This window comes from Penaeus vannamei, chromosome 2, assembly GCF_042767895.1.
Source record: "Penaeus vannamei isolate JL-2024 chromosome 2, ASM4276789v1, whole genome shotgun sequence".
Classification (NCBI taxonomy): domain Eukaryota; kingdom Metazoa; phylum Arthropoda; class Malacostraca; order Decapoda; family Penaeidae; genus Penaeus; species Penaeus vannamei.
This window is the reverse complement of record NC_091550.1, coordinates 50,449,558-50,471,714: the sequence shown is the minus strand read 5'-3', so window position 1 is coordinate 50,471,714 and position 22,157 is coordinate 50,449,558. Positions and strand designations below refer to the sequence as shown.

Below are 22,157 nucleotides of genomic sequence, written 5' to 3'. Positions count from 1 at the left end.
GCGCGCGCGAGTGCATGTCTGTGATGAATAAAAAAGCAGTAGCAACATTACCCATAGTGCCAATAATGATACCTCATATGAAACTAAGAATAAAAAATAATTTTACAATGCAGTCCCACCTGTACCATCTCCATCTAATAGAATTTACCTAAAAGGGTAAAACTCACGTATGTAATGCCTCCCTCTTCTCCCTCTTTCTCCATCTTCCTTTCCTCTTTCTCTGCCTCTCCCTCTTTCTCTTAATCTCCCGCTCCCTATTCCACTTTCTTACCCTCCCCCTCTCTCCCCCCCTTCCCCTCTCTATCTCCCTCTTCCTCTCCCTCTCCCTCTCCCTCTCCCTCTTCCTCTTCCTCTTCCTCCCTCTCTCTCTCTCTCTCTCTCTCTCTATCTATCTGCCTCTCCCTCTCTCAATCTCCTTCCCGTTTCTCTCTATCTTCCTCTTCCTCTCTCTATATCTCCCTCTTCCTGTTTCTCTCAATATCCCTCTTCCTGTTTTTTCTCCATCTCTCTCTTCCTGTTTTTCCCCATCTCCCTCTTCCACTCCCTCCATCTTTCTTTTCCTCTCTCTCCATCTTTCTTTTCCTCTCTCTCTCTCCCTCTCCCTTTCTCGCTCTCTCTGCACCGCTCGAATGCCTGCCAAACGCCGCAAATCACCGCGACAAATAATCGACCGAGGCTGGAAAGTTCCATGACAGAGGAGAATAATGATTGCGTCACCGCTTCCTCCCATTCGTGAAGACAAGAATCAAACAAGTATATAAAGCCAAGTCGAACGATCCAAGTATATTCGAACTCGAGCAACCAACAACAGCGCTACACAACTTCTTCGCAACGAGATGATCTACCAAGTGGGTTTTACAATGAGATAATCATGTTATCAGGAACTAGCGAAAACATTAAACGTTAAACTCGTGTGTCTGACTGTTATTCAGCAGTGAAAAGGCGGAAGTTTGAGGAGTTTTTGAGGAGTTCAAAGCCATTTACAGGAATTAAAATCGCAAACGTGAAAATACGAAATATATAATATTAATCGGAAAGGCGTATCTGACAGAAAAAAAGTATTTCACATAAATTAATATGTATTCCTTTTTACATTTCAGATAATTATCACCCTCGTTATACTAGCTGCTACACAAGGCTACCTCTCTAACTATGGTAGTGCATCAGTAAGTGTTAAATACCAGTGATACAGACTGCAAAAGCCACTAATGTTTAACCACCATTCTCCGCTAATTTCCTTCCCTTCTCCCTAGGGCCCTATACCTTATGGCTTCAACTACGCTGTGAACGATGACTACAAAGGAACTAATTTTGGCCAGAGCGAGAAATCCGACGGGAACAGCGTCTGGGGATCCTACACCGTCGCCCTCCCCGACGGCCGCAAACAACATGCAAGTCCTATTCCTCATCTGTAACACGGCAATAGTCTCGTGATCTACTTATGCAATATAACCTAAAAATCATCACTTAATATAGAAACTTGCTACTCATTACTGAAACACTTCTTGCAAACACAGATTGACTATACGGCTGACCACAACAATGGTTTTGTGGCGAAGGTAAGCTATTCCGGCAAAGCTCAACACGCAAAGGTCTCCGGTCCAGCAGTAACTTTTCCGCAGAATGGAGGTGGATATCACTGAAGACAGAATTTTATAAATCTGTATATCCCTATCAAAATATAAATTAAAAAAAAACATGAAACTAAATATCTGATTTTTCACCTTCATAATTAATGAAAGAAATTAAGAAATTAAAACTTGTAATGAGAAAAAAAAATTATGTATGATACAATTACTAAAGACAAAAATAAATAAACAAACAGTAATTATGTATAAATGTGCCCACAGTGCACTACTTCAGTGTGTACCAGTCTAAAGGATAAAATATAGATCTAAATCAAACTTCATCTATGATCCGAACCTAAATATTGACATATGCTCGTCAATCTTCTATGTAAACATAAAATTACCTGATTGCGAACCTCGTAATTACAGTTATATCTTGCGTTTCTCAAGAGTCACAGAATCAATGCCGAATCAATTCATTTTATAGGAAGCAATACCACAGAACAATATTAGTAAATTTGTGGAAACATAACGGGAATTTTTTGAAATACTGTGGCAAAATGTTGGTAATATGATCGTATATTTACTGGCTAATGGCCACTTCCGTATCATATTGAAAACGGTGATTTAAAACCGATTAACCGTGCATGCGCGCGTGTGTGCATGTATGTGTGTGTGTGTGTGAATATGCTTCGCTTCTCTTTCAATAATCAACTTGGTCATGAGTTCCCAAGATGATCCATAAAATCCGCCGACTCGACAGGGAACCTCTATTGCTGAGTTTAACAACTGTTTAAGTCTCCTAATTCCATCTTAAATCTGCTTAAAGTTCTATAGCTTCAGGCCGGAATGGCGATCGTTTCAAAACAGACATGAATAATGAGGACGGAATACCCATCTGAATCATAACTGAAGCAACCAAAAGCTAACAAGACCATCGAAATGGAAAGACGCCCACTAACTTTGCCTTTAATTCACATCAGCTCTTGTTCTCAATCTTTGTAAGAAATTTTACTTTCCATTTTCTGCGATTCCAGCGGTAGTTAGGTACAAGTTCATCCGTAAAGCAATTGATTAATGTAGTACCACTAAAAGTTTCTAGTACCACTAAAAGTTGAAACATAGCAAGACATATTATACTTCGGATTTTTCATTTCATCTTGTACAGTGACAAGTACAATGTGAACAACTAGCGAGAACCTAGAAAAATCTTTTAATAACAGCATCTTCTTTGCACAAATATTACATGATCTTCCCTTATGAACGCTCTTAGTATCAAAGAATGTACCTACACTGTTTATATAATAATTAGCATTCTTGTCTAAATAGAACTACACGGAGCTGGCCATAAGAGCGGTTCCTAGATAAAAGTCTATTACCAAAACGGAAGACCTTAATGGAATGGGAATCTTTTGTTTGTGTTTACATTATTCCTCGGACTGAGAGCGGTGCTTACAATGTTCTTTGTTTTACGTATCACTCCCATAGGTAATTCATCATGCATGGAATTACGAAGATACATAATTGCTACAAGTATTCGTATATAAAGTCAAGTAAGAAAATATATAAACATCTGTTTTAGTTTTATATTCAAATCGCAATTTTTATCTATAATGTATGATAATGTTTTTTGGCGAGTGAGAACCGTACATAAGGAGCCTGTCTCTGGTATCGCATCCCGCCCTCTCTCACTGAATGAATTAAGGAAAAAGAATGCAGATGTAAATACCTAATCATATTTCCTGAATACGAATGTTCTACGCTTTCAGATTTTGTAACATATATCGGGGATAGATTTATCATAAAGCATAGAAACTTATATGTGATAACGAATTTCAGAATTCTTGACATTTCCCTCTAAAAAGGTATAAAGCACACGGAAGTAAATTAATGCAGTAGTGCCATAGCAATTTAGGTTTATGTAAATAAGCATAACGACCACTTTGTTTCAAAAAGTATTACCCTTATCATTTATACAAACCATATAATGACTAAATTATACAGACTCAGGAAAAGGAAAAATACATACTATATATATATATATATATATATATATATATATATATATATATATAACTTAAAAGAGTTTGATATTATCTGCATAAAAGTGGAAACGATATCAAGATAACGTAAAGCTTCATGTTTCTCTGAACACTCCAACAATTATCAGACAGTACGAAAAATAAGAACAATAACTCCATGCTAAACGGATGCTTTTCCCAACTTCAATGTAGCTAATTCTGATAACAAGCATAAATCTAAAAACAATAGATTTTATTTTACTCTCTTACAAACAAGTCGTTATAAAAATACTAGTAACCAATATCGGCGATCGACCTGGCAATTATCGCTCTCGTGATACTCCCAGCCAGAAGTGTCGCTGCGTGCGGTTCGGACCCAGTAATGAATTATCAAAAAAAAAGAAAAAAAAATCCCCCAACAAATATTGGTGTCAGTCAATTGAAAAATTGTGGGTCCCTAAGGCTGGCAAGTTTCATAACCGCGAAACAACGGGTCTATTGTCATCCTATTAACGCATTACGCGTGACAGTCAACAGTATATAATGATCACATGAATTTTACTGAGCCATTAGTCCTTCAGCTATCGCCACCACTACAGTAACCTCACAGAGAAAATGATTTACCAAGTGGGTTTTAGTGTGCAAGGTGTCCCGATGAGAATCTATTATAATCACACACACACACACATATATATATATATATATATATATATATATATATATATATATATATATATATATATATATATATATATATATATACACACACACACACACACACACACACACACACACACACACACACACACACACACACACACACATATATATATATATATATATATATATATATATATATATATATATATATATATATATATATATATATATATATATATATATATACAATTTAATATCAGACAGATTCGCTAATGAAAATAAAGTAGACTTGTATTCAAATTATGAATTGGTAAAAAAAATACTGATATTAAAAAAAAGTAATGCTGAATATATATCACACTAATGTAAGGGTATGTACACTTTCATTTTATGGGATTAAATAGATTGTCTAAGCAAATGTTGCTTGTTCTACATCATCATACTTTCTTGAAACAGGTCGCAGTGGTACTTGTGGTGCTAGCCACCGCGCAGGCTCATCCTGGGAATCAAGGACCTGCTTATGCTTCTGTAAGTATGTGAAGGGAGAGGGAGAGGGGGAAAGAGAGAGGGGGAGGGGTAAAGAAAGAGGAAGAGGGAGGGAGAGCACGACTACTTAGACATGAACTGACTTATGCTAGTACTTGTAAGTGACGCCCCTTCTTCTCTTAGGGTCCAATCCCATACGGTTTCAACTACGCCGTGAACGACGCTTACAAGGGAACCAACTTCGGCCAGAGTGAGAAGTCCGACGGGAACAGCGTCTGGGGATCCTACACCGTCGCCCTCCCCGACGGTCGTAAACAAACCGTAATTATAAGCCAGATCTTGTTTTTTTGGCCTGGTTACGCCACTTACTGCGATAAAACAAAGTGATATATGTACTTCCAATTAATTTTTTTTTCATCTACAGGTCGACTACACAGCTGACCACGGCAGGGGATTCGTGGCCAAGGTCAGCTTCTCCGGCAAGGCTCAGCACCCCAAAGTTTCTGGTCCTGCCGTCGTCTTCCCTCAGAACGGAGGCGGATACCATTAGCGATTCTATAAATAAATATTTGAATACGTAAAGAGTCTTTCAATGTTCTCAAGAAAAGTATATAAACGAGAGAATAAGCAATGCATATATATATAATAAACGTTCGCGTATGCACAAATAGTAATGAACGTTCGCGTATATGCCTGTATTACCGATTGCGTTAAAGATGAGCAATTTGAGCGATAACCGAACATAAAACCACCGCAATTCATCATCCATGCAATCAATTATCGAAAATTAATAATAGGCGTATTAAAAGCTAAATGAATCTCAAGATAATAACCAATATTGAAGCCTGTCCAATCATACACTGGATAATTAGAACAAGCCAGAAAAGCACTTAATGACACATCTATAGCTTCATATGCCATCGCATTCGAACGGATTATTTACATTGTCAGTTATCTCGTTAATAATAAATAACATCTTAGCTTAACAATTATCATTTTTCAAAACTTAAGTGCGCATCTACCTCGTCAGAAAGCGCGATGAATGTTTGATGTCTGTACCATATATAGATGTGTGCCTGTTCGTGCGTATTATGGACTGCTGCATGTTTAACCCATACGAAAAGAGGTAAAAAAAATAACAATAAAAAAATGCATATATCCGTGTGTGTGTGTGTGTGTGTGTGTGTGTGTGTGTGTGTGTGTGTGTGTGTGTGTGTGTGTGTGTGTGTGTGTGTGTGTGTGTGTGTGTGTGTGTGTGTGTGTGCGCGCGTGTGCGTGCGTGCGTGTAAGCTCAAGATTCAATTTCATTACGCTTTGCGGATGGTTTATATTCACACACACATATATACATACACATAATATATACATAATATGTGTATTATACATACATACATATATTGGAAATGCAACAAAAATGCGTTTTACTCTTATTATATACATATGCACTCACAAGTGTGTCCGTACGGTTGCTTCTATTTTCCTTCTCTTACATGTTTTTATTTGCTCATAAACAAGAGAAGCTAAAACTATGTGGATGCTTTGGCATTCCGTGAACAAATTCATAAGTTTACTTTAGCATAAACAGCGCAACTTACATATGCAGCTTCAAAGGAAAATAAATACACCACTTCACGTCGAACATAAATGGGAATTAAAGTGAACGTGAAATCAAAAGGGCGAATAGTCGCTTGGTCTTCAGCGTTAAATGACGATCATGAATTACACATTAAAAAAAATCAACATGCAGGCAGACATTATTGAAAGGTAAAACTAACGTTATCATTAAACCCTCGTACACGATTCTCCTATTTTCTACCAAAGTGTATCAAATTTTCACAAAATAGTTCATTCAAAATTGCAAAACCAGGTTGGCAAGGCCTTTGTCATGACTGTGTCCTTAGTGAGAGTCAGCGGTATATAAAGAATAACATATCGATGATTAGCCAGTCTCGCCCCAATCATCAGTCGCACACCACACCTGCTCACTCGTTGATATGATTTACCAAGTAGGTTTCTTTGAACGAAAGAAGTGCTTGAATTCCTTATTTGGAAATTCGCGAAAATTACTCTTATTTACAAGACATGGGCACTTCATCATGGCGCCACTTCACTTGTCAAGTGATAATCATATGATGCAGTGAAAATAAGATAACAATTTTACGATTAATATTGACAGTGAATAAAACTCATCATGTGTTTTCAGATCACGACCCTCCATGTAGTGATGGCTGTTGCACTTGCCAATCCTGCAAATTACGGACCCGCCTATGCTGCTGTAAGTATATAAAATGTATACAGAATTACAAACACAACAACAGGAATCAGATATATATATTCCTAATTAACCTTTAACATTTTCCAGATCCCTATACCATATGGTTTCAACTACGCTGTGAACGACGCTTACAAGGGAACCAACTTCGGCCAGAGTGAGAAGTCCGACGGAAACAGTGTCTGGGGATCCTACACCGTCGCCCTCCCCGACGGTCGTAAACAAACTGTAATCATACTCCGCACCTTGTTTTTCCGCCTGGTTATATCTTTTACAACGATATAAATATATATTCATATTTTTTTCCAATTACATTTTTTTCATCAACAGGTGGACTACACAGCTGACCACGGCAGGGGATTCGTGGCCAAGGTCAGCTTCTCCGGCAAGGCTCAGCACCCCAAAGTTTCTGGTCCTGCCGTCGTCTTCCCTCAGAACGGAGGCGGATACCATTAACATGAAAAACATGGCTTACGTGTTGTCTGTGATGTATGAATAATTAAAAAGAAAAATCACCAACCAAATGAAATATTTTTTCTTACTGAAATTTTTACTTTAGAAAATCATACGGCAAGGATCTTCGTTGCAACATAAATTACATATAAGATAGTAATAAAATCATAAATAATATAAAATTACTTTTAAAAATATCTAATACCAACAAAAAATAACCTCTGGACAAATCTGAACTGTCCAACTTTATACAAAAACCAATGAAACCTTAATCATGCCTAATAAGAAATCATGTCAAATTATACATGACTTCCTTCCAATTCCTTTCTGTTATTGATTTTTGTCCATCACTGATACTTGTGTGTTTGATACAGGCTATACAGGCAAACATACATATGAATATATATTTTCGTCAAAGTAAAATCATATGATATGAAATAAATTTTATTCACAAAAAGAGATAAAAAAAAATACATTTGTGAGTTTTATGTGTGGTGGGGATTGTACACAAATAGTGCAGTATACATAGACACACTATTTCTATGTATATATATATATATATATATATATATATATATATATATATATATATGTATGTATATGTATATGTATATGAATATGTATATGTATATGTATATGTATATGTATATGTATATGTATATGTATATGTATATGTATATGTATATGTATATGTATATGTATATGTATATGTATATGTATATGTATATATGTATATGTATATATGTATATGTATATATATATATATAAATATATATACATATATATATATATATATATATATATATATATATATATATATATACTATATATATATCATATATATTAGATATATTATATATTGTAAATATATATCTGTCACCAAGATTTACTAAAGGGATTAATAAGGTGATTCACACACATTTACATATAAATTATATATACATATACATATACATACATACATACATACATAATATATATATATATATATATATATATATATATATATATATATATATATATACATATACATATATATGTTTACATACGTATAGATACATACATATATATATGTATACATATATAAGTGCACAAACACACACACATATATATCTATAATAATCTTTGTAAACAGACAAACCTTACTTACTGGTGATATAAGTCAAAGAAAAATCATGATAACAAGGACAATTTAAAAAAATAAAATAAAACAAAAAACTCAGGGAACAATCCTAATACAAATACGTTAAATATATAAATAAAATAAAGATACTTAGAATACAATTTTGCACCATGAATAAGTTGTGAAAGAGGGGCGTATAGGTGGTGGAATGAAAGGGGGCTTGGCTTTCTGGTTTATTGGGGGAGGGAGAGGCGTGACCCCACGACAGACCCGTGCCTTGGGTGCTGAGGGCGGAGGGTGAGCTGCCCTGTTCTGGGTTTGTTCCTGTTCTCCTGTCGGCTCGGTCTCTCTCGCCTGCCTGACGAGACGTCCTTTTATCCTGCGACTCCTGTCTTGGGAAGGTGCCTGCTTCTGCATTTTGCGGTGTCAGTACTTCCGGCCGTGACAAAGGGGTGAGTTCGCCGGAATTTCTCGAGGGGGAGAAAGTACTTGGACAAACTAAGTACGAAGCCAGGAAGGGAGGCAGCAGCTAGGGCCTAGGTGCAAGGCGAACACCCATCCTGTTGAGCCATGTTGTTGACAAAGGTAATAAATGCATATTTAGATCTAAGTACGCGCGCGTGTATGTTTGTATTCATGTGTGAGTGTGAGTGTGTGTGTGGAGAGAGAGAGAGAGAGAGAGAGACAGAGAGAGAGAGAGAGTGAGAGAGAGAGAGAGAGAGAGAGAGAGAGAGAGAGAGAGAGAGAGAGAGAGAGAAAGAAAGAGAGAAAGAGAGAGAGAGAGAGAGAGTTATCCATCCATTCATTCATCCACCCTCTCACAAATGTATCTCCAAACAAACACTTGACGACAATCAACCAATGCATTGGCTGATCACGGTTGAAAACTCCAAAGACCGAAAAATTAGTCATCGTCATCGTATCATTACATCCTAAGTGACAGTCTGCAGCATATAAAAGCATGCTCGAACAATGCAAAGCCAGTCAACCCACCAAAGACACCTCCTGCACAACCTCTCACTCACAAGATGATTTATCAAGTGCGTTTATTAACTTACTCGAACGTGTTAGATATGTTATACCAAGGTTTCAAATTTATTATATAAATAAACAAATTCTATAATTAAATGTAATACATATAGTTGTACATTTCCAGTAGTAAAACAGTGAAATGCCTATTTTGTTTCGCAATAAATGGGTATCAGATAAACGGGCTCATCAATGATAGAAACACGATACAAATACACATACAAATACCGTTAGAATTCAATATCAGCTCTAAATTAATCGTTACATGTAATCTATTCCACATCCAGGCCACAGTAATTCTGGTTGTGTTGGTCGTCGCCCATGCCTTCCCTGGCAACTACGGCCCAGTGTATGCCTCTGTAAGTATTTTTTCCGTTCTTTCTTTTTGTATTATTTAATCTACTGAAAACCAGTTACTTTGAACATTTCTTTTCTAGGTCCCTTTACCTTACGGCTTCAACTACGCCGTGAACGACGCTTACAAGGGAACCAACTTCGGCCAGAGTGAGAAGTCCGACGGGAACAGCGTCTGGGGATCCTACACCGTCGCCCTCCCCGACGGTCGCAAACAAACCGTAATTATAAATATGCATCACTCACTCCTTCCTTCCCAATGCCTTTGTATATTACAAATCTAAGCCTCACCATAAACCGTTCTTAAACAATTTCCCTTTTACAGGTGGACTACACAGCTGACCACGGCAGGGGATTCGTGGCCAAGGTCAGCTTCTCCGGCAAGGCTCAGCACCCCAAAGTTTCTGGTCCTGCCGTCGTCTTCCCTCAAAACGGAGGCGGATATCATTAAATGACAAATTCTTCTGATTTTAAAGTTGTACGTCTTAATATATTCAATAAATATATGTAAATGTAAATATATTCTTTATATATTCTTTACTATTCAACTATGAATAAAAAATGAATCGTAAGTGTATCAGTATAATTTTCAAATCGGCATCTACAGACAAAATAATATGCGCTTCTGTTATATTAAGATAATATGTCAGACCATATTTAAAAAAGAGTCTGAAAACAATGTAACATTTTTTCGCTTTACATATTACGGTATTGTATCAAAAATATCCAAAATCCCCATGAAAAAATACCACCGAATAACGGTCTTCCAATGCCCTTATTTCATCACGTCTCATTATAGGTGGTGATTTATAATGACTCCTTCGCCAAGACAATATATTTCCGCGTTAGCACTTCCATTTCCAAACCGGTAATTACTGTTGATTGAACAGGTTAAAGACTATTTGATTATGTAAGATATTTAAGGATTCCCAACCGAATTGTCTTTTGATATTACCAGTGATAAGTGTGAATTTAAGCTTTATTCTTCATGAAATTTGAATTTAAAACTATCTCATGACATTATTTCTTTTTCCAATATTTCAATATATTTTGCACTTTCACTTTATCCAGTCTTGTCTCGAAATAATGCCTTGTTTGATCCTTCGAGCTATTATTAATGCAAGAACAGAAGCTTAGTCAATCTATATTAAGCATTATTGTACATTATATATTGCAAATTCTAGTTACAATATCATATGTAATATTGCAATATCATAATTCACTTCCGTCTTCAAAATGTCAACTGTATATGAGATAACATATAAAACATTCCTTAATAATGCATATCTATATCTATCTAATTATATATCTATCCACCGATCTATCTATAATATTTATATAGAGTTACAGCTACAACTTTACAGAACTGACTTAATTTTGACATGTATTCAAAGATATTCCTTGTAATAAGAATAATTTATGATGATATAGATGATGATATCACATTACTATTATCATTATCATTTTTATCATTATTGTCATTATCATTATCATTAACATAATGATGATAATAAAAACAATGGCAATAGCGATTATAATAAAATTAATAATAATAGTAATAATGATATCATCATCATTATCACCTACATCATCATGAATTACTATTATACTAATCCTTATTATCATTACTTAGACTTTCATATTTTCCAACAATATTAGTATATCATCATTAATAATATTAATACCAATATCAATAACAATACCAATATCAATAATAGTAATCAAATTAATAATAACAGCAACAATAATGATATTGATAATGACGATGATAATAATGATAACGATAATGATAATTAAAATGAAAATGATGATAACCACAACAATATTGATAATAGTAATGGTGATGACGATGATGATGATGACGATGATGATGATGATGATGATGATGATAATAAAATAACAATAATCCTTACTATCAGTATGATGATGATGATGATGATGATGATGATGATGATGATGATAATAATAACTAAACCAAAAATATTTTTGTACACGTTGGAAACCCATTCAAGCATCAGGAAAATATGTCACATCGGTAAAGCTACCTTCAACAAGTTCTACGACAATAAACTTCAAAGCAGAATTACTCGAAACCGAAAAAAAAAGTTTCAAATGGAAAAAAAAACTATGATACCAAAATCTCAAAAAAATGTCGAGCCAACCGAGTTCAACGACAGCCACAGAATTCGGATCAGAGTGGCTTATCAAGTCTGAAAAATTCACGTCCGGGAAATCAATCTTCGTCATCGTCTTGTGACAGTCCAAGTGACAGTCGACAGCGGTATATAATGGACTCGTGAACAATGCAGAGCCATTCTAACCTCCAAAGACTAACGGCGCCAACACATTCTCCTAAAATGGTTTACCAAGTGCGTTTACCTGAAAATTTACGTGTGAGATCTCAGAAAATGGTGTAAATACATCAAAATCAGAAGAGAAGTAATGTTTCAGTGCAGGGAACTAACATCGGAACTTGTATTAAGTTTCGTTTTTTTCGAAGAAAAAAAAAGAAACTATATTCATGTACATTCGCGTGATAAATATCAATGTACATCTGGGAGAAAATCATACAATCTATTTCACTTACAGGCTGTCGTTCTCCTTGTTGTGCTGGCCTTCACACAAGCCTTCCCGGACGGCTATGGACCAGTATATGCTTCGGTCAGTGCGTTATGGATCCTAATTTTCTGAAGCACATTAGGTGAATTTAAATTAATATTTATGTTAAATACCCTTTTTCTATCCCTAGGGGCCAATCCCATACGGTTTCAACTACGCCGTGAACGACGCTTACAAGGGAACCAACTTCGGCCAGAGTGAGAAGTCCGACGGGAACAGCGTCTGGGGATCCTACACCGTCGCCCTTCCCGACGGCCGCAAACAAATCGTAATTATGCACTTGATTTTGTATTATTCTTAGTAACCGTATTGTACAAAAGTAATACAACTGGGAAATATTTGAAACGAATAACCAGTCTGCTGATATGGTGCACCTTACACAGTATTTTTCATTTCAATTTGCAGGTGGACTACACAGCTGACCACGGCAGGGGATTCGTGGCCAAGGTCAGCTTCTCCGGCAAGGCTCAGCACCCCAAAGTTTCTGGTCCTGCCGTCGTTTTCCCTCAAAATGGAGGCGGATACCACTGACAGGGGCGACTAGCGTATTTCTAGTGTTATACTCAACATAATATTCAATAAAGGAATGTATCATAATTAGTTAATACGATACTTTTATTTACTTTCATCTGCAACCTGCGGTTCCAAAATGACCAAAGAAAATAACTGTACAGGTCACCCATACCATCAACATTATTTTCCACATCAAATACCCAAACCCAACAAGTATTTATAAAGAAACTAATATTACAACATTAAAACTGAATCTCTCCCTCTTCCTCTCACAACCTCGCATACTCAAATAGAGCGATTTGTAAAATGCTAATTATGAAATCACAGGGACAAACATTCCTTCTACTATGCACTCCCTCTCATTTTGCGCATGATTCTATACCTTCTATATAAATTTGGACGGAATTACTTAAAACAGATATTTGAATTTTCTCTCTTACAGTCCGACTATGATCCTTTATATTTTGGACATCCAAATGTGAAGAAATGCATTGGCGTCAAGATTTCCGTCTATTTGTTAAACTAATGTTGAATCCTGGTTACATGAGGATGAGAAAAAAATACTTGAGCCATTCCTATGACTGTATAATGAATCAAAGTACATATTCACAATAATATTCAAAATGAGAGAAAATCCTAGTGTGCGCTCGTGCATGCGTATCACACACACACACACACACACACACACACACACACACACACACACACACACACACACACACACACACACACACACGCACACGCACACGCACACGCACACGCACACGCACACGCACACGCACACGCACACACACACACACACACTAATCCTTCTCGACATATCGTTAAGCTTGAATAAAAAATAAAAAAAACGTAAAACCTGTCAAGTAACTATGTTAGAAGTTTAAAAGAAAAAAATAACAATAATAAAGAACTTCACATGGCGACGAACAGAAAGAAACCGGAGAAATTACGGAACACAATACAGTGCCCTCATGACATGAAGCGGTGGGATACGGTATGTAACAAATAAGTATCTCCTTATTCTATACCAGGGTGTGAGATAGCATTCCAAGGGGTGCGAGAAGTGTACATCTTGAAGACAAGCAATTAACCTATTGATTACTCATAATCAAGAAACAGGAAGAAAAGAGCGATTGAATTTAAAATCCATTTACATAAACATTTTAAAGTTAATTCTTTGATTTTTACATGTAGATATTTCAAGCAACTGATTATTTTTGTAGGGTTTATTCAAATAATCTGGGACATGTTTTTTTTTGTCAATATGTTTGATTCTTGTTAGCATGTCATTAGAAAATGAAAACGGGTATTCTCTTTTGTTGATCAAATTTAGTAAATATTCACCTCCTTTATCCTTAAATAAGCTCTAAAATTAAAGGGGATGCGAGGACACAGTAACATTTTCTTAGGGGTGCGAGCGTAAAAAAGGTTGGGAACCAATTCTATACCATACTTCACTTTTAATGACCAAATATATTGTTCCATCCTTCCACTGGCTTCATAAAAAAAAAAAGAATTCAAATTTCATGGCATTACTTTCTATTTCTATATAACAGTTATATACATCCGAAGTCTGTGTCAATAATTCTGCTCTGCAATCCTTTTAGATATCGAGGCCAGCATATACAGTGAGCTTAACTTAAGTGCATTAACTATAACATCGTTTGTTTCCATTAATTCATAAATGCACATATAATACAAATGCGTGTGTGCGTGTGCGTGTGTGCAGGTACAGTTGCTTATGCTTAATATCTTTAAACCTGTCTGGTATTCTTCTAAAATATAACAATAATATTCAAATGATCTGAAATATTGTATCATTGCCAATATTTACTTGGAATGAATAATCAGTGACATCACAAAAAAAATCTGCTATACACTCATCACTTCAAAGAACGTCTGCATTTATTAAAATCTATAATAAAATCACAATCGAAATTCCTTACCGTAACAAATCAATTCCATTCAAAAATTCTATAAATACATACCCTTGCGAAGTTGAATTATCCAGGTTGAATGAAAACCCGTGACTGGAAAATCGGTCTTCGTCATTGCAGCGTTGCAAGTGACAGTCAGCGGTATAAAAGAGAATGGCTGGACAATGCACACCCACTCTCGCTTCAAAGACCAAGAGCACCACCACTTTACTCACAAGATGATTTACCAAGTGTGTTCACTCGTTTATTTATTTACTCAGAAGTGGAATGATATCTTTGTGGGTCGCTACGATAAATTCATATACTGTTAATATTGATCATCTTTCTTTGTACATTTGTGAGACGGGGTGAATATCGCCTACACGCACGCTCTATTCTGACCGTTGGTTATAATTGACGTTAAGTGTTAATAGAAATACTGCAGTATACCAAACTCAAAACCAGAAAATGTAGAATGGTGCCATGAAAATTAATGTCAGAGCAAAACATATTAAGTATTCAGTACTGAGAAATATAATTTCTGAATTGCACTGTGCTGATGCGAAGTACTATTTTCAGAAAACATTTAGAATTCAACATACATGTTAACGCAAGCTAACGCGCGTGTGTGTAACCGTTTCAATGACGATCAAATACATATCAATATTACAATAATACTGTTACACATGATCTATTTCACTAACAGGTCACCGTCCTCCTGGTTGTGCTGGCCGTCACACAGGCCAACCCCGACAACTATGGACCAGTATATGCTTCTGTAAGTGACTAGATAACCTATTTTGTTTTTATTTCTTCTGAAGCAGTTTTTACTTTGTTTATTTTTTTCTAAATCATCACTTCCACTCCCAGGTCCCAATTCCGTATGGCTTCAACTACGCCGTGAACGACGCTTACAAAGGAACCAACTTCGGCCAGAGTGAGAAGTCCGACGGGAACAGCGTCTGGGGATCCTACACCGTCGCCCTCCCCGACGGCCGTAAACAAACTGTAATCATACTCCGCACCTTGTTTTTCCGCCTGGTTATATCTTTTACAACGATAAAAAATAATAATAATAATTCATATTTTTTTCCAATTACATTTTTTTCATCTACAGGTGGACTACACAGCTGACCACGGCAGGGGATTCGTGGCCAAGGTCAGCTTCTCCGGCAAGGCTCAGCACCCCAAAGTTTCTGGTCCTGCCGTCGTCTTCCCTCAGAACGGAGGCGGATACCATTAAATGACAATCCCTTTTAGTGCTGTATGTGACTGTATTACATGAGAGAATTATATATATTTACAGAAACAGAAATCTTCGTTTAAATGTTTCAAAATATCCTACACAAATATGTAGCAATCAAAACGAAACCCTACACCAGGAAATCCCTTTCCAGTTCAGTAACATTTCCATAACGATAACCAATACAAATCAGAACTTCCTCAATTCAAGATATTACGAAAGCAACTTTTATTACATCAAACACAGAAAGAACGAAAAGAAACTCCAAAATTTGATTTTGTGTTTGCTCGCTTTACGTTTTCCTCTTCACCCCCATACCACCCCATATCAATAAAACAAGTTCTCATGGAAGATGAGCATAAAACATGCAAAATATCCTTTACTATATCAAATACTCCAAATCCCTCTTACGTTATCAACCTGAAATACCATTAGCGTTGCGTTATTTAAGCGTTGAATATATACATCTTTTTCATAAGCCTACAAGAGCAATTCAAATGCGCACATATGTTCAATGTGGAGGTAATGAGCGAACTTACGGAGCATTGAAGCATATATAGAATAAATAAACACAAATACATTGCATTGAATAAAAGTTTCCTGTTGGAAAATGTGTTAAAATCATATTTTATATTAGCACCTATCATCAAATCGTAAATGATGATAAGGTGAAAGAGAAAGAACTAAATTTAAGGAAACAAAAATGCTGCTCATTAATAATCCAAAAGAAGCTTATATTGTAGGGATCGCTGTGACAGTTACAGAGGGAAATGAATGAGAAGAAATAATTCAAAATTCACGTTTCGATAATTCTTCATCACTAGAATTTTGACTATATTTGAAAATGTTAATCAAAACTACTTTTCGTGCCATACTTTCACCATATCATAAAACTTTTCAATTCTCAAAATATGAAATCACAAATAATTCATGTGAAATCGTTTTAAATAAGATGAAAACTTTGAATTTACCTCATTTACACAAGCTGTCACAAACATTTATACAGTACATACTCGTGCAATGCTTCCGGAAATAGACAAAGCAACTTTATGTAATGTCTCTCTCACACAACAAATGTAAACAGGACAGTAAATGTTACATTAAATATTATATGCCATTTATTGTAAAACTGTAAGGGATATTCTTCATCTGGATAAATGCAAACACTATGCACACTAATTACTATATACTTATACGAAATAGTTGAACGTAATACTTTACATAACATAAATACAAATACCACTGAGTGTATGTATTTATATGTACACACACACATTACACACACACACACACACGCACGCACGCACGCACACGCACACGCACACGCACACGCACACACACACACACACACACACACACACACACACACACACACACACATATATATATATATATATATATATATATATATATATATATATATATATATATATATATATATATATATATATATATATATATATGCAACACACACATATATATAAAAGGAGTATATAGTTGTTAGTCTCAATATATTTTTGACACTCAAGTCAAGTCCTTTATCACAATTACCATCACCCAAATGAAAAATTACCAGCAATCTATATATACATGTTTTGAAACTATAATTCAATGAATACATACATGAAAAAAAAATACTAACAGAATAAAAACAAATATCAGTAACAAATTCATAACACAATTTTTACCGGGCAATTAACATCTAAAATGGATCCTTGTGTTATTGATTCGTCAAGGCTGAGAAACTGTCTTCGTCATCGCATTCTTGCCTTCCAAGTGACAGTGGCCAGTATATAAAGAGAGCATAAGCATTGCAAAGCCATTCTACCTCCAAAAGCCGCAGGCGTCACACGATGATCTACCAAGTGCGTTTGTTGATTTATTCAATTTTTTATGGCATGTCGTTAAAATAAAATATAGCTCAGAAAATGTTGCACGATATGCTAATACGTTGGATGTCACATATGAAAAAGGCTACTATTATAATTATTCAATTTCAAAACGGTAAAATGCCTCTCTTACGAATATATTTCATATTCCATTATGGAAATTACACGGCAAAATATGAAATAAACAAATTACGATTTTGCTTACAGGCTACTGTAATCCTGGTGGTGTTGGCCGTCGCCCAGTCCTTTCCTAGCAATTATGGACCAGTTTATGCCTCTGTAGGTATCTTTTGTTTCAGTGATTTTGTATTATTTGATAATTCGATTATCATATATTCCTTTTTAGCTGCGCTATACCGCATCGCTTTCAAATACTGCTCTATGTCCCTTTCTAGGTCCCTATACCATATGGTTTCAACTACGCCGTGAACGACGCTTACAAAGGAACCAACTTCGGCCAGAGTGAGAAGTCCGACGGAAACAGCGTCTGGGGATCCTACACCGTCGCCCTCCCAGATGGGCGCAAGCAAATTGTAATTTATCTTCCAATATTTTATTTGTATCATATCTATTATTCATACTAACAGTACTTAAAGTGTTAGAACGGACACTACCTCATCTAGTGCAATTACTCTCCAATTGCAGGTGGACTACACAGCTGACCACGGCAGGGGATTCGTGGCCAAGGTCAGCTTCTCCGGCAAGGCTCAGCACCCCAAAGTTTCTGGTCCTGCCGTCGTCTTCCCTCAGAACGGAGGCGGATACCACTAACTGTACTTACCAACGCTCAATTTCCATGCACAATATATATAAGTATATGTAAATAATATTACATTCTGAATATAAAAAGCATGATGAAAAACACTGTGTTCTCTGTTTATATCCTCTGGAAAATTGTCAACTAAACCAAATGAAAACTTCAGTTTTACTTGAACGTAAAACATCAAGTATCATAGAAAAAAATCTACAAAGAAGTGTACCGTTATATAAAATATAAGCAAGCATTACAACAAAATATTAATTAAAGTAGATTTTATTCTACGGGGATCTGCTATAAACTACAATAAAAGGATGAATAGAGAAAAACAAATATATATATACATAAATATATATTTTCTATTCTCTTTCTCTTCAACCATACCTAAATATTTGACATGATTTATATGAAGACTTAAATAAACACTAGCAAGTTTTAGTGCAATCATATAAACATTATTATTTATACTCTAAACCATACCTCATCACTGGCCTTAAATCTTAACCTTACCACCTTGTTTCCCACTGTGTGAAGTACAGGGTTATTATAAATATTTACACTTCTATTAATTATGTGGAGTTTAAAGTAATTAAAAACACTAATTGCTTTGTTACTTTTGGAGCAATGCATTCTATCCCATTTCCACAAGGGGTTAATACGGTATGAGGTGAATGAATGCAAGGGGAAAGTTGAGACCCTGATGCATTCCCTTTTCATTACATTTGTATAATAGTATGTAACAGTACCTAAGTAGCAAGAACACACAATAATACTCACAATAACAACAATAGAATTTAATAATAATGATGATGAAAATAATGGTGGTAATAATGATAATGATGATGGAAATAATGGTGGTAATAATAATAATACAATGATGATAATAATAATACAATGATAATTATAATAATAACAATGTCGAAACAACACCAGCAACACAACAATAACAACAACAATAACCTCCACAACAAAAATAAGAAACGATAATGATAAAAGTAACAGTAATAATAATAATAATAATAATAATAATAATAATAATAATGACAATAATAATATAACAATAATGGCAATAGTGATGACAATAATACTAATAAGAAGCAGAAGAAGAACAACAAAACAACAAGAGTAATAATACTATTATTTATAATTCCTTTCAGTCGCTTAATTTCTCCACCAAATAATCAAGACTATTTAGATGGCATTCTGAATATATGCGACTGCTTGATGACTCGTAAAAGTTATTATTTGTTTTAGGGTCAGGACGATAAAATGGGACGTTAGGAAGCTTATCAAAATGCAAGAATATAAATTGAAACTTGAATTATTTAGTATGCTCTCTCTTGCATCATACGCAATTTAACAGGCGCGCGCGCACGCACGCACGCACGCACACACACACACACACACACACACACACACACATAAATGTAAACACGCACTCGCACGCACGCACGCACACACTCATGCAAACTAACTCAGACACAATATACATATAAACCATATACTGTATATAACGCCATCGCCAGTGCTTTTTCAACAAGATTTGCTAATATCTGATGGCAAATCAATATGCCTTTTTATCTACTCCAAGATATTAATATGTTTAATAGACATTATCCTCATGCAGTAATGCGGATACATATCACAATATCGATAAAATTCAAATGGCTATTCATACAAAAGTATAAGTGTTAAAGCCTTTAAAACAAACTGAAAACTTATGAAAACAATGAAAATAATCACACTGACAGAAAGAGTAACAACAGCATATATCCAGCAGATTATGCACAAATCTCTATCAAAGTTGAGTGCACCAGATACATAAAAAAATCCTCGTCATCGTTTCAATGCATTTTAAATGACAATCGGCAGTATATAAAGAGCAACTCGAACACTACAGAGCCATTCTATCTTCAGAGACCACCACAGGTTCATCTGAGACTCACAAAATGATATCCCAAGTGAGTTTCTCTATATGTGCTTACCATTTGCTATCTTATTACAATATAATTAAATTTTGCAGTGCATATGTGGTGTCACTACAAACTGTACCGCAACATTTCAAGTGACAAGGAATGAAAAATAATTTCAGTTTAATGTCGTGGTTTCTTTATGAAGTGGCACTTTCGGGTTTCTTTCATAAAATCATCATAAAAACAGATATTCAGAGGTACCAAATTCATGCCATGTCAGTATCATCACAAAAGGTCTTCATTTCCAGGCTACTGTAATTCTGGTCGTGTTGGCGGCTGCGCATGCCAACCCAGACAACTATGGTCCAGTGTATTCCTCTGTGAGTATAATATTTTCTGCGTAACTCTTTATATTAGTTTGATTGCATGGACAATGCCACTAAACTATTGCGATCCTCCCCTAGGGCCCAATTCCGTACGGCTTCAACTACGCTGTGAATGACGCTTACAAGGGAACCAACTTCGGCCAGAGTGAGAAGTCCGACGGAAACAGCCTGTGGGGATCCTACACCGTCGCCCTCCCAGATGGGCGCAAACAAACAGTAATCATGAATCTACCGTTTGGATATGCTAAAGCGTATACCATTTTAAATGTATCAAGGCTTATATTGCTCGGTTTACGTCTGCATATTATTACAATTATTTTCCAATTGCAGGTGGACTACACAGCTGACCACGGCAGGGGATTCGTGGCCAAGGTCAGCTTCTCCGGCAAGGCTCAGCACCCCAAAGTTTCTGGTCCTGCCGTCGTCTTCCCTCAGAACGGAGGCGGATACCACTAACTGCACTAATCAAAGCTCCCTTTCTGTGTATATTACGTAAAACAAATGGAGATAATTTTTACATAATAAATATAGATCACGTTATGAAAAAGTGTCTCATTAATTCAAGCTGACTACTCGCATATCAAAATGAATGTAAGCACTTATTATCACACAAATAAATCAACATAGAAATTATGTCAATCTAAATGAGTTTCAAACACCAGTACAATAAATTTCTGCAATAGCACCTACTTACTAATAATTTAACATAAAGGATATTGGTAAATCTGTTGATAAATAATTATGTAGCACATCAAGGTAAAAAAAAGTACAGAGGGGTGGGGGAGAAATATGAGGGGAAAAGGGACATATCTGATATACCCTGATGATATATTAGAACGACCATGCTTGCTCCTGTCTTTAAACTATACAATCTACCATACTTGGTCCCAGTATCAAAAAAAAATATCAGCGTAATAAATCAAAATATGAAAAAGGAAGAATGAAATTTAAT

General features: G+C 35.6%; 7 protein-coding genes and 1 long non-coding RNA gene across 8 annotated transcripts; all 8 read left to right on the top strand.

The window, feature by feature from the left end:
* The first annotated feature begins 792 nt into the window (after nucleotides 1-792).
* Nucleotides 793-1,386, top strand: LOC113830277 (uncharacterized). The gene is made up of 3 exons (XR_003477953.2): nucleotides 793-848; nucleotides 1,101-1,166; nucleotides 1,254-1,386. It is a non-coding gene; the product is annotated as an uncharacterized lncRNA (long non-coding RNA).
* Nucleotides 1,387-4,666: 3,280 nt separating this feature from the next.
* On the top strand, nucleotides 4,667-5,285 carry LOC113830261 (cuticle protein 19). Its single transcript, XM_027383467.2, has 3 exons — nucleotides 4,667-4,777; nucleotides 4,919-5,056; nucleotides 5,160-5,285. Exons 1-3 carry the CDS (start codon nucleotides 4,667-4,669, stop codon nucleotides 5,283-5,285), a joined length of 375 nt encoding a protein of 124 aa, XP_027239268.2.
* Nucleotides 5,286-5,424: 139 nt separating this feature from the next.
* LOC113830264 (cuticle protein 18.6-like) lies at nucleotides 5,425-7,463 on the top strand. The gene is made up of 5 exons (XM_070137175.1): nucleotides 5,425-5,430; nucleotides 6,603-6,641; nucleotides 6,939-7,010; nucleotides 7,098-7,235; nucleotides 7,338-7,463. The coding sequence occupies exons 1-5, from the start codon at nucleotides 5,425-5,427 to the stop codon at nucleotides 7,461-7,463; spliced, it is 381 nt and encodes a 126-aa protein (XP_069993276.1).
* A 2,094-nt stretch (nucleotides 7,464-9,557) lies between these two features.
* Nucleotides 9,558-11,238, top strand: LOC113830251 (cuticle protein 19-like). The gene is made up of 4 exons (XM_027383459.2): nucleotides 9,558-9,623; nucleotides 9,900-9,971; nucleotides 10,050-10,187; nucleotides 10,292-11,238. The coding sequence occupies exons 1-4, from the start codon at nucleotides 9,612-9,614 to the stop codon at nucleotides 10,415-10,417; spliced, it is 348 nt and encodes a 115-aa protein (XP_027239260.1). The 5' UTR covers nucleotides 9,558-9,611; the 3' UTR covers nucleotides 10,418-11,238.
* A 936-nt stretch (nucleotides 11,239-12,174) lies between these two features.
* Nucleotides 12,175-13,182, top strand: LOC113830298 (cuticle protein 18.6-like). Its single transcript, XM_070134264.1, has 4 exons — nucleotides 12,175-12,335; nucleotides 12,556-12,627; nucleotides 12,716-12,853; nucleotides 12,991-13,182. Exons 1-4 carry the CDS (start codon nucleotides 12,270-12,272, stop codon nucleotides 13,114-13,116), a joined length of 402 nt encoding a protein of 133 aa, XP_069990365.1. The 5' UTR covers nucleotides 12,175-12,269; the 3' UTR covers nucleotides 13,117-13,182.
* Nucleotides 13,183-15,187: 2,005 nt separating this feature from the next.
* Nucleotides 15,188-16,344, top strand: LOC113830297 (cuticle protein 19-like). Its single transcript, XM_027383500.2, has 4 exons — nucleotides 15,188-15,268; nucleotides 15,724-15,795; nucleotides 15,888-16,025; nucleotides 16,135-16,344. The coding sequence occupies exons 1-4, from the start codon at nucleotides 15,203-15,205 to the stop codon at nucleotides 16,258-16,260; spliced, it is 402 nt and encodes a 133-aa protein (XP_027239301.2). The 5' UTR covers nucleotides 15,188-15,202; the 3' UTR covers nucleotides 16,261-16,344.
* Nucleotides 16,345-18,097: 1,753 nt separating this feature from the next.
* Nucleotides 18,098-19,013, top strand: LOC113830268 (cuticle protein 8-like). Its single transcript, XM_070134538.1, has 3 exons — nucleotides 18,098-18,125; nucleotides 18,357-18,428; nucleotides 18,545-19,013. The coding sequence occupies exons 1-3, from the start codon at nucleotides 18,114-18,116 to the stop codon at nucleotides 18,731-18,733; spliced, it is 273 nt and encodes a 90-aa protein (XP_069990639.1). The 5' UTR covers nucleotides 18,098-18,113; the 3' UTR covers nucleotides 18,734-19,013.
* Nucleotides 19,014-20,669: 1,656 nt separating this feature from the next.
* Nucleotides 20,670-21,866, top strand: LOC113830269 (cuticle protein 19). Its single transcript, XM_027383474.2, has 4 exons — nucleotides 20,670-20,867; nucleotides 21,128-21,199; nucleotides 21,284-21,421; nucleotides 21,536-21,866. The coding sequence occupies exons 1-4, from the start codon at nucleotides 20,856-20,858 to the stop codon at nucleotides 21,659-21,661; spliced, it is 348 nt and encodes a 115-aa protein (XP_027239275.1). The 5' UTR covers nucleotides 20,670-20,855; the 3' UTR covers nucleotides 21,662-21,866.
* Nucleotides 21,867-22,157: the final 291 nt, after the last annotated feature.

Excerpts from the sequence above, each read along its gene's own strand:
- LOC113830251 (XM_027383459.2), top strand. Across the intron at positions 9,972-10,049 it reads ACGGCCCAGTGTATGCCTCT|GTCCCTTTACCTTACGGCTT; the intron begins GTAAGTATTTTT and ends TTTCTTTTCTAG. Across the intron at positions 10,188-10,291 it reads CCGACGGTCGCAAACAAACC|GTGGACTACACAGCTGACCA; the intron begins GTAATTATAAAT and ends TCCCTTTTACAG.
- LOC113830268 (XM_070134538.1), top strand. Across the intron at positions 18,429-18,544 it reads ATGGACCAGTTTATGCCTCT|GTCCCTATACCATATGGTTT; the intron begins GTAGGTATCTTT and ends GTCCCTTTCTAG.
- LOC113830298 (XM_070134264.1), top strand. The coding sequence starts at position 12,270 with ATGCAGAGCCATTCTAACCTCCAAAGACTAACGGCGCCAACACATTCT. Across the intron at positions 12,628-12,715 it reads ATGGACCAGTATATGCTTCG|GGGCCAATCCCATACGGTTT; the intron begins GTCAGTGCGTTA and ends TTCTATCCCTAG. Across the intron at positions 12,854-12,990 it reads CCGACGGCCGCAAACAAATC|GTGGACTACACAGCTGACCA; the intron begins GTAATTATGCAC and ends TTCAATTTGCAG.
- LOC113830261 (XM_027383467.2), top strand. The coding sequence starts at position 4,667 with ATGTTGCTTGTTCTACATCATCATACTTTCTTGAAACAGGTCGCAGTG. Across the intron at positions 4,778-4,918 it reads AAGGACCTGCTTATGCTTCT|GGTCCAATCCCATACGGTTT; the intron begins GTAAGTATGTGA and ends TTCTTCTCTTAG. Across the intron at positions 5,057-5,159 it reads CCGACGGTCGTAAACAAACC|GTCGACTACACAGCTGACCA; the intron begins GTAATTATAAGC and ends TTTCATCTACAG.
- LOC113830269 (XM_027383474.2), top strand. Across the intron at positions 21,200-21,283 it reads ATGGTCCAGTGTATTCCTCT|GGCCCAATTCCGTACGGCTT; the intron begins GTGAGTATAATA and ends ATCCTCCCCTAG. Across the intron at positions 21,422-21,535 it reads CAGATGGGCGCAAACAAACA|GTGGACTACACAGCTGACCA; the intron begins GTAATCATGAAT and ends TTCCAATTGCAG.
- LOC113830297 (XM_027383500.2), top strand. The coding sequence starts at position 15,203 with ATGCACACCCACTCTCGCTTCAAAGACCAAGAGCACCACCACTTTACT. Across the intron at positions 15,269-15,723 it reads CTCACAAGATGATTTACCAA|GTCACCGTCCTCCTGGTTGT; the intron begins GTGTGTTCACTC and ends TTTCACTAACAG. Across the intron at positions 15,796-15,887 it reads ATGGACCAGTATATGCTTCT|GTCCCAATTCCGTATGGCTT; the intron begins GTAAGTGACTAG and ends TTCCACTCCCAG.
- LOC113830264 (XM_070137175.1), top strand. Across the intron at positions 6,642-6,938 it reads TGACTGTGTCCTTAGTGAGA|ATCACGACCCTCCATGTAGT; the intron begins GTCAGCGGTATA and ends ATGTGTTTTCAG. Across the intron at positions 7,236-7,337 it reads CCGACGGTCGTAAACAAACT|GTGGACTACACAGCTGACCA; the intron begins GTAATCATACTC and ends TTTCATCAACAG.